The following is an 18,216-nucleotide window of genomic DNA, read 5'->3' as shown; positions in this document are numbered from 1 at the left end:
AGGCTGGGGCTCTTTTTTCTAGAAGAGAGGTTGAAGGATGACCTGATAGAAGAGGTCTTTAAAATTATGAATGTGTTCAATAGGGTAGACGTAGAGAAGACATTTCCACTTGTGGGGGGAGACCAAACCTAGGGGCCATAAAATTTAAGTTAGTCACCAATAAATGCAGTAGGGAATTCAGGAGTGGTTGAGGCAAATAGCATGGATGTATTCGCCTAAACAGCTTTTTGGGGGAAAGAGTTCCAGATTTCCACTCCCCTTTGTGTGAAGAAGTGCTTCCTGACATCACCCCTGAACGGCCTGGCTCGAATTTTAAGGTTCTGCCCCCTTGTTCTGGACTCCCCCCACCAGAGGAAATAGTTTCTCTATCTACCCTATCAAATCCTTTAATCATCTTAAACACCTCGATTAGATCACCCCTTAATCTTCTAAACTCAGGGGAATACAAGCCTCGTCTATGCGACCTATCCTCATAATTTAACCCTTTTAAGTCCAATATAGACAACATTGCTGCAAACACTTTTAAAAGTGTGGTTGAATGAAAGGTTCTGCTGGTGGATTTATACAGGAAGTTATTGAAAGGGTTTTGATAAAAGGTAAATTGGGAACCACTATGTCACTGGTTTGTTAGCTGGCGAGCATAGATTTCAATACTACCACCAAAAGAGTAAAAGGGAGATGTTAGGAGAATATTATTTATTTATTAAGCAGCGCCTCGATTTTAAAATTCTCATCCTTGTTTTCAAATCTCTCCATGGCCTCGCCCCCTCCCTATCTCTGTAATCTCCTCCAGCCCTACAACCCTCAGAGATCTCGGCACCCCTCCAGTTCTGGCCCCTTGCACATCCCCGATTTTAATCGCTCCACCATTGGCGGCCATGCCTTCAGCTACCTGGGCCCCAAGCTCTGGGATTCCCTCCCTAAACCTCTCTCTCCTCCTTTAAGATGCTCCTTAAAACTTACCACCTTGACCAAGCCTGTCCTAATATCTCCTTATGTGGCTCGGTGTCAAATTTTGTTTGATAATCGCTCCTGTGAAGTGCCCTTGGGACGTTTAAGGCGCTATATAAATGCAAATAATTGTTGTTGCTTTACTTGGAGGGTTGTTAGGACGTAGAATGGCCTTACCAGAAACAGACGGTAGCAGAATCCATAATGGCTTTGACAAAGGGACGGAAATAAATATTATGAAGAACAACAAAAAATAAGGAGTATTGGGACAGGCCAGGAGAATGGAATTAAGTGGATAACGTTCACAGAAATGGCGCAGACACGATGGGCTGAGTGCCCCCCCCCCCCCTCGGTGCTGTAAAACACTAGGGCCTAGAAATTAGGTATAGCCCCGCCAGCTCGCTTGCGCCCAGAATTTACCGCTGGGCGCGGAGCCAGTTGCGCCCATCAGATATTCAGTTTTTGCGTCCCAAGTCGGAACCGGGCGCTATTCCAGGGTGTGCCCGCCCCCGCTTGGGGCGCTGAAACTGAATTTCAGCGCTCTAGGTGCCGCTGCGCCACCCGCTGCGGTATTGCAGGCCTCCTCCTTCTCTTAAGGGGGACGTGCCTGCAACGGGTAGATCGCCGCTGGATAGAGCCAGCAAATGAGCCCGGCACCACGGTGAAGTGCCGGGTTCGCGGAAAGCAGCCGGCAATGTCGCGGGGGGGGGGGGGGGGGGGGTGGAGGAGGCCGGGGAAGGAGGTGCGGCCAGGCGGCCGCCGAAAAAGCGGCCGGCCGCACCTCCACTTTAAAGCGCCCCACTAAGGCTGCAGTACCGACCCGGTCTCCGAATGTTATTAGCGACTGCCACGGAAGAGGCAGCCGCTACTGAAAATGGGGGTCGGGGTGGTAGCGTGGCGGAACCGGGGCACTGCGCACACCGATGACGTCATCGGTGCCGGCGCAGCGCTACCGGCTACCGCCGCCATTACCGCGGCGCTCAATATCAGCGCTACCACCCCTACTGGCGCAAAAGCCCTCTTTGGGCGAAAACTGGGCGCAAAGCCAACTGAATTTCCAGCCCTAGGATTCTGTATTTCCAGATCGAACACATGAAAAAGTTGAGCACCTTCTCATTGTCGAATCAAACAGAATAACCTTCCCTCCTAAATAAAATCCACCCATTGCCTTCAAGCAAAATTATGAATTTTATAATTCTAAATGTTGCCTGCTGTGTTGAGGGCGACTCATCCGAAGTGATTACGTACATCGGCTCGCTCTTCCTCTCTCTCAGTTCTGTGATACGATTGATGAGATGTGTGCCTCGCTCTGCCATTGGAATATGGCTGTGTATTACCTAAAAGAATAGAATAATTAAGGACTGTGCAGTCATCACATCAGCGTCTAATTAAACCCAACAGTCTAGCACGGAGATAGGGAGACAGTTTCTGCTTATTCTGCCAAAAAAAAAATGCATTAGAAATGATCCCACCCCACACAAAAAAAAAAGCATTGAAGCTGGTCAATTTAAAGAGGAAAGATCAAGATTACGAACAGTTCGCAAACTGATACTCCAATTATTTAAAAAAGGTTCAGTATTAAAATATATTTTTGTAATGCAGTGAGAGTTGCATTTAAATTCCACGTTTTTAGCCTTCCTGACTCATTGGGCAGGATTGTCATTCAGAAGTCGGGTTGGAGGCGGGACTACAACTGTCGGGGTTGTAGTCCCGCCTCCATCGAGATGTGGCCAATCCACGCAATTTTAACTTGATTGACCGTGTTGAGCCTGCCCAGCGGGCTCAGCAGGCCAATTAAGGGCCACCCGGCAACAGGTGATGTCACAGACTGAAATTTCATCTGTCAAGAGCTTTTGACAGATGAAATATCAGCGTTTCACAGCTGTTTGAAGCTGTCAAACACTGACAGTCTTACTTCTAACATGAGTCCTTCTCCACAGACTCAGTTAGAAATCTCTCCTGCACAGAAAGCTGCAGGCTGTCACTTTTGACAGTTCGCAGCCATTCTGCTTTCTGTGCCGGTGAGATGAGGGACTCCCGAGACCTAAAGGAAGGAAGGCTGAAAAGGTAAGAAAATGTCATTTAAACTTCTTTAAACACTTTAGACACACCAAACACACTTACCTTTGCACTCATGCACACATCACTCACCTGAACATCTCGACCCCTCCAAGTCTTTCAACCCGACGGCCCGCCTCCTCTAACTTGGCGTGGTTTGGAGCCGTTGGGAATCCCACACTTCAACCTTAAAAATAGGGATTAGGCTAAAAACTGCATGTTAACTACCTGGTAACAGGCAGTTAATTGGCACTAATCCCTTCCCGCCTCGGGTAGGTGGGTCCCAGTGCGGGGCGGGTATCCGCCTCCTTTGAAACTGGCATGGAGGTGGGATGGGGTCGGGACCCCTGATTTTGGGATTTTAATCCCCCGCACGCCTCCAATCCCGACTCCACGGCCCAATGAAAATCCTGCCCATTGATTTCAACAACAGAAAATGCTGGAAATACTCAGTGCACCTGTGGAGAGCGAGAAACAGAGTTAAACGTTTCAGCTCTGACGAAAGGTCATCGACCTGAAACGTTAACTCGGTTTCTCTCTCTCTCTCAACAGATGCTGCCTGACCCGCCGAGTGTTTCCAGCATTTTCCATTATTATTTCAGATTCCCAGCACCCGCGGTATTTTGCTTTAGTATCGATTTCAACAGCTTCAGATCGTAACCACCGCTCTGATTTTCCTCGGACAGTTGGTAATGATTCTGCCATTTACACCTCCTCTAGACCAATATTCCCACTAAGCTGCACGGGCCGCTCACCGGCTTTTACACGGGAAAAACCGCGCATGTGCGAAAATTTGAATGGGCTGCCCAGCTAGTTAAAGGGACTGCGCACGAGAGAAAAGGAAACATTGCTCTAGACCCATATTTTGTTTCTTTTCTTGTCCCAGCAACACTCCCTTTGCCTTGTACAATCATCCCTTTTGTCATTTAAAATCACTCCTGCCTTCCACCAGTCACTGGCCTCCCCCGCCCCCCCCGCCCTTTCCATGCCTCTGCAAAATCTGTTGCATCTCTTAACTTTTTCCAGTTCTGACGAAGGGTCACAGACCTGAAACGTTAACTCGGTTTCTCTCTCCACAGACGCTGCCTGACCCGCTGAGCGTTTCCAGCATTTTCTGTTTTTATTTAAATTGAGTTTTGCCCCAACGCCAAACTCCTGGAGTTCCCGCCCAGATTGTGCTGCTATCTGTGTGGACTCGACTGAAATAGTGCAAAAGATTGTGGAGTTTTAAGTGTATGAGCATTACGCCCGTAACCACTTACGCTCAATTATCCACGATCTTTTACACTGGTTCAAAAGTCAATTCAGGTTCACACTAAAGGGAATTTTTTTTTACATTTTATCTAGGTCCCCCAGCCCCAGCTACTTGACACCCTATTGGCCCTGTTCCAGTCACGTATCGTAGCACTCACTCGTTCAGCTTCCACTTGTGAAAGAAAAACATAGTAATATTCATCTCGCTATTTTATTTTTGCGAGGACATTTTCAACAGTACCTGCAGGGAATCCTCCTCCAAAAAACATGTTAAATAAATCCTCTGGCGTAATGTCCGATTCATAATTCCTGTGAAATTCGAAGCCTCCATGCTGATAGTTACCAGGGGACTGGCTGTCACCGTACTGATCATAGTCCTTGCGTTTCGCTGGGTTACTGAGTACAGCGTAGGCATTTCCGATTGCTGCAGATTAAAAAAAGAGACATCATTAAAAGCTAATCACGAGGCCCCGTCTGCTCTCTCGGGTGGGCGTAAAAGATCCTCGAGTCCAGAACCAGGGGTTATAGTCTAAGGATAAGGGGTAAGCCATGTAGGACAGAGATGAGGAGGAATTACTTCACCCAGAGAGTAGTGAACCTGTGGAATTCTCTACCACAGAAGGCAGTTGAGGCCAATTCATTAAATATATTCAAGAAGGAGTTAGATATATTTCTTAAGGCTAAAGGGATCAAGGGATATGGGGAGAAAGCAGGGACAGGGTACGGAGTTTGGATGATCAGCTATGATCTCATTAAATGGCGGAACAGGCTCGAGGGGCCGAATGGCCTACTCCTGCTCCTATCTTCTAGGTTTCTATCCCACAGCACTATTTCGAAGAAGAGCAGGGGGAGTTCTCCCCGGTGTCCTGGTTAATATTTATCCCTCAACCAACATCGCTAAAACAGATTATCTGGTCATTATCACATTGCTGTTTGTGGGAGCTTGCTGTGCGCAAATTGGCTGCTGTGTTTCCTACATTACAACAGTGACTACACTTCAAAAAGTATTCCATTGGCTGTAAAGCACTTTAGGTCGTGAAAGATGCTATATAAATGCAAGTCTTTCTTTAATGGTTAAACTTTTTAAAAGTGATGTTTATTAAACTTTATTCAGATGGGTCATGCTCAGCGCGAAACATAGAAACATAGAAGATAGGAGCAGGAGTAGGCCATTCGGCCCCTCAAGCCTACTCCGCCATTCAATGCGATCATGGCTGATCATCCAAATTCAGTACTCGGTCCCTGCTTTCTCCCCATATCCCTTGATCCCTTTAGCCTTAAGAAATATATCCAACTCCTTCTTGAATATATTTAATGAATTGGCCTCCACTGCCTTCTGTGGTAGAGAATTCCACAGGTTCACCACTCTCTGGGTGAAGAAATTCCTCCTCATCTCTGTCCTAAATGGCTTACCCATTATCCTTCGACTGTGACCCCTGGTTCTGGACTCCCCGACCATCGGGAACATCCTTCCTGCATCTAGTCTGTCTAGTCCTGTTAGAATTTTATGTTTCAATGAGATCCCCTCTCATTCTTCTAAACTCCAGCAAGTACAAGCCCAATCGACCCAATCTCTCTTCATACGTCATTCCTGCCATCCCAGGTATCAGCCTGGTGAATCTTCGCTGCACTCCTTCCATGGCAAGAACATCCTTCCTCAGATAAGGCGACCAAAACTGCACACAATACTCCAGATGTGGCGAAAGACTACACCCATCAGTGAGCCATAGTACCCTCCGCACTGGCTTGTGACTTTATACACAATGTGCTAGTGTGGCACTGCCCAAAACCCCTCAACAACACTTTGCATTTAAATAGCACTCCTCGCATAAGCAATATGTCTCAGAGCGCTTTACACTGAAGGAGGAAAGAGATCGGGAGCAGGGGAGGGGAGGCTAGGATGGGGGAACCAAAGGGATGGTTCAAGATGATACTTTTAAAAGCAGAAAGTGAGAGATGTAGCAAAGTGTGGGTACACAGTTCTAGAATATAGGAGTGTACTAGCCATCGATGGTGCAGCAGGTGCGAGAAATTAGCGGAGTGGAATGTACGCACAAGGACACAAGGCAAGAGGGGAATCGCCAAGGTGAAGGCCATGGAGAGATTTGGAAACAAAGACGAGAACTTTGAAATGACTCACTGGGAGGCACAAGTCAGGAGTGTGATGGAATACTCTCCACTTGCCTGGATGAGTGCAGCTCCAACAACACTCGAGAAGCTCGACACCATCCAGGACAAAGCAGCCCGCTTGATTGGCACCCCATCCACCACCTTAAACATTCACTCCCTCCACCACCAGCGTACCGTGGCTGCAGTGTGTACCATCTACAAGATGCACTGCAGCAACTCGCCAAGGCTTCTTCGGCAGCACCTCCCAAACCCGTGACCTCTTCCACCTAGAAGGACAAGGGCAGCAGGCGCATGGGAACACCACCACCTGCAAGATCCCCTCCAAGTCACATACCATCTTGACTTAGAAGTATATCAGCCCATCCTTCATCGTCGCTGGGTCAAAATCCTGGAACTCCCTCCCCAACAGCACTGTGGGAGCACCTTCACCACACGGACTGCAGCGGTTCAAGAAGGCAGCTCACCACCACCTTCTCAAGGGCAACTACGGATGGGCAATATATGCTGGCCTGGCTAGCGATGCCCAGATCCCAGGAACGAATTTAAAAAAATGGTAGTGGAGCTCGAGCATGGGAGCTAGAGCGTGCAGTATTAATGAGTAATTGAAGCTTATGGAGAGTTGACATGGGGAGGCCTACACTCAACATGAAGGACTCATGGACTAGGGTTTCAGCAACTGATGGGGCAGAGGCAGTCAGAAGGGGTGGGATGGGGCAGTATTGTAAAGGTCGAAGAAAGGCAATTTTGGTAAGGGTTTGGATGGTGGGAAGGAAGTAATGTTTTGGATTAAGCAGGATCGCACACTTCCAGATGGAAATGGTAGTTGGGGCGGTGCATGGAATGGAGGCCAAAGGCACGGAACTACTGCTGAGAGTTACAAGAGGATGGCCTAGATCTTACCAGTGTTTAGTCGGAAGAAATCTTCTTTCATGCAGGTCTCGCTATCAGGCAGACAAGGTTTGGATGAATGTAGACCTGAGCTTCATCAGTATAGGATCATAGAATGATTTAGCACAGGAGGCCATTCGGCCCATCGTGCCTGTGCCGGCTCTTTGAAAGAGCTCTCCAATTAGTCCCACTCCCTCCTGCTCTTTCCCCACAGCTCTATATATTTTTCCCCTCCAAGTATTTAAACTAGATACATGTGGAAGCTGACCTCACGCTTTCAGGTAGGCGATAGCAAAGCAGAAGCCAAAGATGGATCCCTACGCACACTTGTATTCCCTCGAGTAGAGAAGATTAAGGGGTGATCTAATCGAGGTGTTTAAGATGATTAAAGGAATTGATAGGGTAGAGAGAGAGAGAAACTAATTCCTCGGGGGGGGGGGAAAAGAGTCCAGAACAAGCTTAAAATTAGACCCAGGCCATTCAGGGGTGATGTCAGGAAGCACCTCTTCATACAAAGGGGAGTGGAAATCTAGAACTCTCTCCCAAAAGCTGTCGAGGCTGGGAGTCAATTGAAAACTTCAAAACTGAGTTTGATCGTTTTTTTGTGGGGTAAGGGTATCAAGGGTTACAGAACCTGTTGCGTCCGTGTATAATAAGACACAGACTGCAGGAGAACGGTACAACAGGTGTTTACTCAACGTGGCTCACACAGGAACTGATCTGTACAGATTACTACTCAGTGCTATATACAGGTGTGGTCACTGCCGGTACTGCAGTATACATGAGCTGTAAAAGATAGTTCCCCCCTTAAAAAGGTATATACATTACAGAACCAAGGCAGGTAGATGGAGTTAAGATACAGATCAGCCATGATCTCATTGAATGGCGGAACAGGCTTGAGGGGTTGAATGGCCTCCTCCTGTTCCTGTGTACACTGGAAGTAAGCATGCGAGCAGAGAAGGAAAAGCCATTGGCATCAATGCAGAGCCTGGTTCAAGCGTTCTCCGAGACTGCAGCAGCGGAAGAATAAACACTCCACAGACTATGTGAATTCATCGATTATAGAGAGTATGGAATGATTTGCCACGGAGTGGTCACAGCGCAGACCAAGGCAAAAGTGGCTCAAGTACTTGAAGGAAGAGAGAGAGAGAGAGAGAGAGCGCGAGCACAGGGCAGCGGAATTAGATAATGGTTTTAGCGGAATCGAAAGCCATCAGAACATAGAATCATACAGCACAGAAGGAGGCCATTCGGCCCATCGAGTCTGCGCCGGCTCTTTCGAAGAGCAATCCAGTTAGTCCCACTCCCTCCCCCGCTCGTTCCCCATATCCCTGGAGTTTTTTCTCCTTCAAGTATTTATCCAATTCCCTTTTGAAGGTGACTATTGAATCTGTATCCACCGCCCTATCAGGCAGCGCATTCCAAATCCTCACCACTCGTTGTGTAAAAAAGTTTTTCCTCCTGTCGCCTCTGGTTCTTTTGCCAATCACCTTAAACCTGTGTCCTCTGGTTATCGACCCTTCAGTCACTGGAAACAGTTTCTCTTTATTTACTCTGTCTAAACCCCTCACGATTTTAAACACCTCTATCAAATCTCCTCTTAGCCTTCTCTGCTCCGAGGAGAACAACCCCAGCTTCTCCAGTCTAGCCATGTGACTGTAATCCCAGGAACCATTCTAGTAAATCTCTTCTGCACCTTCTCCAAAGCCTTCATGTCCTTCCTAAAGTGCGGTGCCCAGAAATTGGACACAATACTCCAGCCTGTATCTTTTGGGCTACCTGTCCCGAGTGTTGTTAATACATATGCAAGTTAGGTGGGACAGCCAACAGTACATGGATAAAGTAAAGCTCTAAACAAGACTTCTAAACTCACCTTTAAAGGCCTCCGTTGCCCCAGGAGCATGGTTTTTATCCGGATGAAACTTCAGCGCCAGTTTTCTGTATGCTTTCTTCAGATCCTCATCAGAGGCATCTTTACTGGTCCCCAGAATCTCATAATAATCTTTACATCTCTTTATCCTATAGAGAGATTGGAACGTTCAATATATAAAACAGACCCTCAACCAGCAGGGAGTTCATTTAAAGTTATTCATATAATCAATCCAACTGCAAGCACGGCAAATCTTTGCTCTTGAAAATAGTACTTATTCAACAAACACAGAATTAAGAGTGAGGCATTTATCAAAGTTTGGATAATAAACAGAAAATAACAATTCACAAAGTCAATTGGGATAACTCACCCTTCACATCAAACACCCCAAATTCAAGCAATTGAAAATAACACCACAAGGTTATCCACATGAAAAATGGACTATTTCCGCTGATTGGGGATTCCAGGGCAGAGTCTAAAAATTAGAGCCAGACCTTTCAGGAGTGAAGTTAGGAAACACTTCTACACACAAAGGGTGGTAGAAGTTTGGAACTCTCTTCCACAAACGGCAATTGATGCTGGATCAAGTGTTAATTTTAAATCTGAGATTGATAGATATTTGTTAACCAAAGGGATATTGGCCAAAGGCGGGTAGATGGAGTTAGGTCGTAGGTCAGCCATGATTTCATTGAATGGCAGAACAGGTTCGAGGGGCTAAATGGCCTCCTTCTGTTCCTGTGGTCATACGACTGTTCTGGGACCACTGATCAAGGAAATTCCAACACTGGAAACAGGAGAGACTTGCATCTTCAATTACAAAAAAGTGTTAACAAAAAGTTCAAGATGCAAAAAGCTCAAACAACTTCATCCGGGGGCGGGGGGAAAAGAGTCCTGCAGTGAAAATGGAGGTTATACTTTTTTTATTATTGATTCGCGGGATGTGGGCATCGCTGGCAAGGCCGGCATTTATTGCCCATCCCTAATTGCCCCCGAGAAGGTGGTGGTGAGCCGCCGCCTTGAACCGCTGCAGTCCGTGTGGTGAACTGCTGTTAGGTAGGATGAAGCAGACTGGGTTTACTAATGGTTGGTCATTTACTACCTATAAAAAGTAAAGGACCCAGTACTGAGCCCTGCGGAACCCCACTGGAAACAGCCTTCCAGTCACAAAAACACCCTTCGACCATTACCCTTTGTTTCCTGCCTCTGAGCCAATTTTGGATCCAACTTGCCACTTTGCCTTGGATCCCACGGGCTTTTACTTTCGTCTACCATTCGGAACCTTATCAAAAGCCTTGCTAAAATCCATATAGACTACATCAAACGCACTACCTTCATCGACCCTCTGTTAACTTCTCAAAATATGTAATTAAGTTTGTCAGACATGACCTTCCCTTAACAAATCCATGCCGGCTGTCCCTGATTAATCCGGGTCTTTCTAAATGAAGGTTTATCCTGTCCCTCAGAATATTTTCCAATAATTTTCCCACCACCGAGGTTAGGCTGACTGGCCTGTAATTACTCATTCTATCCCTTTCTCCCTTTTCAAACAACGGTACCACGTTAGCAGTCTTCCAGTCCTCCGGCACACCACCTGTAGCCAGAGAGGATTAGAAAATGATGGTCGCTCTCTGCTATTTCCTCTCTTACTTCTCTTAACAGTCTGGAATACATTTCATCCGGGCCTGGGGATTTAGCCACTGTCAAAGATGCTAAACCCCTTAATACTTCCTCATTCACTATGCTTATTTCATCTAATATTTCACACTCCTCCTCTCCGATAGCAATGTCTGCTTTGCCCCTCTCCTTTGTGAAAACAGACAAAGTATTTATTAAGAACCATACCCATGTCTCCCGCCTCCACACACGCAAATTACCTTTATGGTCCCCAATAGGCCCTCCTCTTACTTTAGTTATCCTCTTGCTCTTCATGCATTTATAAAACATCTTTGGGTTTTCCTTGATTTTACTTGCCAATATTTTTTCGTGCCCTCTTTGCTTTCCTAATTTCCTTTTTAATTTCACCCCTGCACTTTCTGCACTCCTCTAGGGTTTCTGCAGTATTGAGTCCTCAAAATCAGTCATACGCTTCCCGTTTTTTTCTTTATCCTTCCCTGTATGCCCCTTGACATCCAGGGAGCTCTAGATGTGTTAGTCCAACCCTTTTTCTTTAAGGGAACATACTTGCTCGGAACCCTCACTATCTCCTTGAATGCCTCCCACTGCTCTGACATTGTCTCCAGTCCACTTTGGCTAAATCACCTCTCAGATTAGTAAAATTGGCTTTTTCCCCCCCAATTGAGAACTTTTATTCCTGGTCTATCCTTGTCCTTTTCCATAACTACGCTAAATCTAACTGAATTATGATCACTACCACCAATATACTCTCCTATTGATACCCTTTCCACCTGCCCAGCTTCATTCCCCAAAACTAGGTCCAGAACCACCCCCTCTCTTGTTGGGCTTGCTACATACTGGCTAAAAAAGTTCTCCTGAATGCATTTTAGGTATTCTGCACCTTCTATATGTTTCACACTAATTTTATCCCAGTTAATATTAGGGAAGTTGAAATCCCCTACTATTACTGCCCTATTTTTGCACGTCTCAGAAATTTGCCTACATATCTGCTCTTCTAGCTCCCTCTGACTGTTTGGCGGTCTATAGTACGCTCCCAGCAGTGTGATCGCCCCTTTTTTGCTTTTCAGTTCAACCCATATGGCCTCGCTGGATGATCCTTCTAAGATATCATCCCTCCTCACAGCTGTAATTGATTCTTTAATCAATATTGCGACCCCCCCCCTCCTTTTTTAATCCCGCTCTCTATCTCGTCTGAAAACCCTATAACCAGGAATGTTGAGCTGCCATTCCTGCCCTTCTTTCAGCCATGTCTCAGTAACAGCTATAATATCATACTCCCACGTGTCTCTCTGTGCCCTCAGCTCATCTGCTTTATTCCCTAGGCTTCTTGCGTTGAAGTATATCCCATTTAGCACTGCCAAACTCCCTTGTTGTCTATATTCTCGCCTTTATTTCCTCTGCCTTCCAAACTCACTCACTAATTTTCTGCCTTCCATTTCCAGCTTTGCTTCTCTCCCTTCTGAATCTACTCTCAGGTTCCCATTCCTCTGCTAAGCTAGTTTAAACCCTCCCCAACAGCACCAGCAAACACCCCCCCGGTGAGGATATTGGTCCCAGTCCTGTTGAGGTGCAACCCGTCCGGCTTGTACAGGTCCCACCTCCCCTAGAAACAGTCCCAATGCCTCAGGAATCTAAAGCCCTCCCTCCTGTACCATTTCTCCAGCCATGTATTCATCTGCTCTATCCTCCTATTTCTGTACTCACTAGCATGTGGCACCAGGAGTAATCTGGAGATTACTACCTTTGAGATCCTGCTTTTTAATCTCTTTCCCAGCTCCCTAAAATCTGCCTGCAGGACCTCATCCTTCTTTCTACCTATGTCGTAGGTACCGACATGGACCACGACCTCTAGCTGTTCACCCTCCCCCCCTCAGAACGTCAGTGACATCCTTGACCCTGGCACCAGGGAGGCAACATACCATCCTGGAGTCACGTCTACGGCCGCAGAAACACCTGTCTGCTCCCCTAACTATCGAATCCCCTATGACTATTGCCAATCTTCTTCCTCCCCCCGTGCAGCTGAGCCACCCATGGTGCCATGGACTTGGCTCTGGCTGCGCTCCCAGAGGAGCCAATCGCCCCCACCTGTATCCAGAACTGCATTTTCTGGTTTTATTTCTTAAACCTATAAGCTATCTTGTATTAATAGCAAAAGCAGAGTGATGCCCTACTAAAGTAACCCTACACAGACTGTTCCTTTGTTATACTGTCGCTGCCATTTCCACCAGCATAGGTAGCCTACAAACAATTAAAACCCCTAAAGGCAAGGTTCACCGCGGTTGCAGCTACCGAATGGTAAACATGACAAAGTTCCCACTTCCAAGTCCTTTGGGAACGAGCAACACGCCTCGGGCAGAATAACAGTTCCCATGTTTCAGCAACAACAACCACCTGCATTGACACAGCGCCTTGAAAGTAGTTAAAAACATCCCAGGGCGCTTCATAGGAGCTGAAATCAAACTGAATCTGACACCGAGCCACACAAGGAGATATTCGGACAGGTGGCCAAAAGGCTTGGCCAAAAGAAAAAGGTTTTAAAGGAGCCTCTAAAAGGAGGAGAGAGGTGTAGCGTAGTGGCAATGTCACTGGGCTAGTAATCCAGAGGTCTGGACCAATGATCCAGAGACGCGAGTTCAAATCCCACCATGGCAGCTGGGGAATTTAAAGTCAGTTAATTAAATAAATCTGGAATCAGTAATGGTAACGGATCAGTATTGGATTGTCCTAAAAGACCCATCTGGCTCACTCATGCCCCTTTAAGGAAGGAAATCTGCTGTCCTTACCTGGTCTGGCCTATATGTGACTCCAGACCCACAGCGTGACTCTTAACTGCCCTCTGGAAAAAGCCACTCGGGTGTAACAAATAAAAAGAATGAAACCGGACAGACCACCTCGGCACCAGCTATGGACACGGCCCTCCCTAACAACACCACACGGACTGCAGCAGTTCAAGAAGGTGGTTCACCACCACCTTCGAGGGCAATTAGGACAAGAAGTGCTGGCCTTGCCAGCGACACCCATAAACGAATAAAAAGAGGCAGAGAGGGGCAAAGGTGCGGTGAAGTGATTAAAATAGTGGATGCGCAAGAGGCCAGAATTGGAGGAGCAGAGAGATTCTGGAGGGTTGTAGGGCTGGAGGAGGTTACAGAGATAGGGAGGGGTGAGGAACATAATATTCAAATTCAGCAGTTAACAGGATCAGACTGTAATGATTAATGGCTTAAAACTGAAACCTCAAACCAAACCCACCCAATGGAAGCTAGTTATTCTGTTTCAAAGCATGGGACAGGTTTTTTAACTTTGAGATTTACGAGAATGGTTCCAGGGATGAGGGACTTCAGCTATGTGGAGAAGCTGGAGTTGTTCTCCTTAGAGCAGAGAAGGTTGAGAGGAGATTTGATAGAGGTGTTCAAAATCATGAGGGGGTCTAGACAGAGTAGATAGAAACTGTTCCCATTGGTGGAAGGGTCGAGAACCAGAGGACACAGATTTAAAGGTGATTGGCAGGAGAACCAAAGGCGACACGAGGAAAAACTTTTTTTCCACAGCGAGTGGTTCGGATCTGGAATGCACTGCCTGAGAGGGCGGTGGAGGCAGATTCAATCGTGGCTTTCAAAAGGGAATTGGATAAGTACCTGGGGAAAGGGCGGTGGGAGTGGGACTAGCTGAAGTGCTCTCACAGAGAGCTGGCACGGGCTCAACGGGCTGAATGGCCTCCTCCAGTGCTGTAACCATTCTATGAGATTAGCTGCCGTGCGAGGAGAATTAGCCTTTACTGCAGCCACGTGGCTGATCATAGGAGTACATGGAATTTACAGCACAGAAACAGGCCGATCGGCCCAACTGGTCTCTCCTCCACACGAGCCTCCCCCCCTCCATCGTCATCCCACCCGATCCTCCGAGCACACACTGTTTAGAGGCACAGCAATGCACGCTGAAACTTGCCAGTGGGATCAGCTGCCATCTCAGCCTGTCAGCGCACCTCATGACAACGACTGCCGACACACCAGATGATCCCAGCACTGACCTCATCGCAAGGCCTAAAAACCACAGACAGCTGCTCAAAAATAAAAAAATAAAGAGGGAGGGAGGCTGGGAAAAAGCAAACATGTACAAGCCAATCTGTTATAAACAACTAAAGCTGTGTTTTTACTTTGAGCACATAATCCAGGCTGACACTCCCAGTGCAGTACTGAGGGAGTGCTGTGTTGTCGGAGGTGCCGTGATTCAAAAATTCTCCATTTTGTTTTCAAATCCCTCCATGGCCTCGCACCTCCCTATCTCTGGAACCTCCTCCAGCCCTACAACCACCACTCGCCCTACAACCACCACCCACCCCAAACCGAGATATCTGCGCTCCTCTAATTCTGCCCTCTTGAGCATCCCTGATTATAATCGCTCCGCTATTGGTGGCTGTGCCTTCTGTTGCCGGGGCCCTAAGCTCTGGAATTCCCTGCCTAAACCTCTCCGCCTCTCTTTCCTCCTTTAAGACGCTCCTTAAAACCGGCCTCTTTGGCCAAGGTTTTGGTCACCTGCCCTCATTTCTCCTTATCTGGCTCGGTGTCAAATTTTTTGTCTCATGAAGCGCCTTGGGATGTTTTACTATGTTAAAAGCGCTATATAAATACAGGAAACTCTCGTTTAAACGGCACCTAAATATTCGGAATTCTCTATTAACCGGCAAAATTCATACTCTGAAAACAACACCTCAATAACCGGCAATGTTGCCGAGTCCGAGTCTCCCGCGGTGGCCGAGTTAGTCAGTGGGGGTAGTTCTCCAAACTGCCACTACTCGGCTTCTTGGCGCTGTCGGAAGTCCGAACACCGCAATAACAGGAGTCTGACTCTCCCGCGCTGCCGGTAGCCTCTTCCGATTAAAGAGTTATGGATTACCCTCAACTGGCAGTACTGTACTTAATCAAGCATCTTCCACTGTCCATTTAACACAACATTCTGTAGGCGAGTACCCAATTACTGTATACTGCACATTGCTTGATTTTTTTTATTTTTGTTTGTTACAAATAACCTCGGTAGATAACCCTCTCCGTCATCCGGAATTTTTAATCAACTGGCACCATCCCGGTCCCGTCGGTGCCGGATACCAAAGAGTTTCCTATACAAGTTGTTGTTGTTGTTGCCGTCGTTCAGGCAAGACGTTAAACGTCTGCCCTCTCAGGTGAGTTTAAAAGATCCGATGACCCTATTTTGAAGAAGAGCAGGGGAATTCTCCCCGGGGCCCTGGAAATTTTTTTTATCCCGCAACCAACATCAGTAAAAAAAAAAAAAAAAAATTCTGGTCATATACCCCTCTGCTGTTTGTGGGATCTTGCTGTGCACAAATTGGCTGCCACGTTTCCTACATTACAACAGTGACTACACTCCAAAAATGTACTTCATTGGCTCGGAAGCGCTTTGGGAATTTTTTTTTTTTTTTTTTTTAAAAAGTGTTATAGTAATACAAGTTTGTTCGTTCATTCTTTAAAGGCAAATTCAAAATAAGATTTTCACACGCCACTTAGTTGAAAAAAATTAAATCATAGTTTCATAATGTATAGTCGCCTAGAAATAAACGGAACAATAGAAAGAGCCATTGTTCTTGTTGGTTCAATCAATGGGACTCGGGAGTCTAGACAGGCCAGACCCTGTATTTTTGGTAAAAAGCCAGATCATCCTATTGGTGAACTCCAGCTGGCTCTAACCAGCAACAGCCAACTCCAAATTATAAAAAGGACTTTCTTGACGTTCAAGGCTTGCCTTCTGATTTTAGCCACAATCGTAGGCATCCGAGTTCAGCACCATCTCACGCTCAGAAGTGAGTGGCCAACCCTTTACCCAAAGAGAGAGCCCCCCCCCTCTCTCCCCCCAAGAGAGACCCCCCCACTCAATTCACAATTCAAATCGCTTTATTGGCATGATAAGTTACATCTTATGTTGCCAAAGCATCAAAATACATTTATGGTTGAGCACATAAACGCAGTTCTATTCATACACTCCCATCTCTCCATGAGCACCCACACCCCCTCAATCCCCCCCACCCCATACCTCTGGACTCCTTCCAGCTGCTCGCTCGTATAGACCTTTGCTGAATCAGCTTTGTTCTCCTTCTCCGACGTGGCCCCATTTTCAGCCGCACTGCTTGAAGACTTCCTGTGGTGTGGTTTACCCGACTCAGCACGATGCCCAGCGCTACCAGCCGCGCTTCCGTTTCTGGTGATTGTGTCTATTAGTGCTAAAAAACGGGAAGGGAAACAAAGAAAAAAAGAGAGATATTGACAAGGGAGCAGGCAGCTCTCCGATTCTACCAGGGCACAGCGCACGGCGATGCCCAGTCAGCACCTGCACTACTGCCAACACCGTTACCATTCTCAACACTCCCAGTTTCCTGCAGAGTCACACATAGAAAGAAAGACCTTGCATTTATATAGCACCTTTCACCACCTCAGGACGTCTCTCTCTCTCGCTCACGCACACCTGTGATGTGCTTAAATGGAAAACAGGAGATGGTTAAATTACGGAAATGGTATTAACAAGAGATGAAAAGAAGCAGCAAAATAGAAGAAATTAAAAGATTTTGGAGATGCTGAGAATGTGGGAATAGTTCAGGTAATTGAGGTGGCGGGGGGGGGGGGGAAAGGGGAAGGGGGTAAGGCAGGTCTGCAATGGAAACAGGAAAAGCACATCTTCGATTTCCTTCCCCGTCAAGGTCCCTCATCCCCGGTATCATTCCAGTAAATCTCCTCTGTACCCTCTCCAAGGCCTTGACATCCTTCCTATAATGTGGTGCCCAGAATTGGCCACAATACTCCAGCTGAGGCCTAACTTAGTGATGTCTAAAAAGGTTCAGCGTGACTTCCTTGCTTTTGTACTCATATGCCTCTGTTTATAAAGCCCGGGATTAGATGGCACCTGCGACAGTGCAGCACTCCCTCAGAGGGGGGTCACCGGTCACCAGTCAGTCTGGATTACGCGCTCAAGTCCTGGAGTGGGGCTTGAAACCGCAACCCTTTGACTCTGAGGCAAGAGAGAGAGTGCCACCCACTGAGCCAAGATGGCATTCAACAACAGATTCCATTCCATTCCTGCCTTGGGTTTGGAGGCATCCCCTCCACACTGGAGACCCTCGCCCATTTAGGTCTTCAATAACCCGAGCAGAGATGGGCTATTCAGGAAGAATTTTTCCACAAAAAAAAAATCTACTTTTGACCTTCAGAAAATTTTCACACATTATTGAAGATTGTTTTGGCCCATGTTGAATCCAGTAGGCTGGACAATGGTACAAAACCAGTTACACTTTTTGTGCAAAAGGAACAAAGTGCTCGCTGCCAGAACTGCCAACATGAATAACTGTGCCCGTCACAATAAACAATTCATTGCCAAGGCCACTGCAACAACTCCACTTATTCAACAGCCCCTGAAGGTCCCTTTTCGAT

General features: G+C 46.9%; 1 protein-coding gene across 2 annotated transcripts in view; it reads right to left on the bottom strand.

The window, feature by feature from the left end:
• Positions 1 to 18,216, bottom strand: part of LOC147122521 (dnaJ homolog subfamily B member 14-like) — a 48,181-nt gene that overhangs the window by 8,326 nt on the left and 21,639 nt on the right. For both annotated transcript variants that reach the window (XM_086006160.1, XM_086006170.1), the window contains exons 2-5: positions 16,829 to 17,015; positions 9,155 to 9,300; positions 4,505 to 4,687; positions 2,200 to 2,288 (exon numbers count right to left, since the gene is read on the bottom strand). In XM_086006160.1, the coding sequence (XP_085862286.1) occupies positions 2,200 to 2,288; positions 4,505 to 4,687; positions 9,155 to 9,300; positions 16,829 to 17,015 (605 nt within the window). The remainder of the gene's footprint in view (positions 1 to 2,199; positions 2,289 to 4,504; positions 4,688 to 9,154; positions 9,301 to 16,828; positions 17,016 to 18,216) is intronic.

Source organism: Somniosus microcephalus, chromosome 2 (assembly GCF_052327205.1).
Source record: "Somniosus microcephalus isolate GS21.2 chromosome 2, FLI_Smic_1.0, whole genome shotgun sequence".
Lineage (NCBI taxonomy): Eukaryota > Metazoa > Chordata > Chondrichthyes > Squaliformes > Somniosidae > Somniosus > Somniosus microcephalus.
This window is presented reverse-complemented; position numbering and strand designations above follow the sequence as displayed.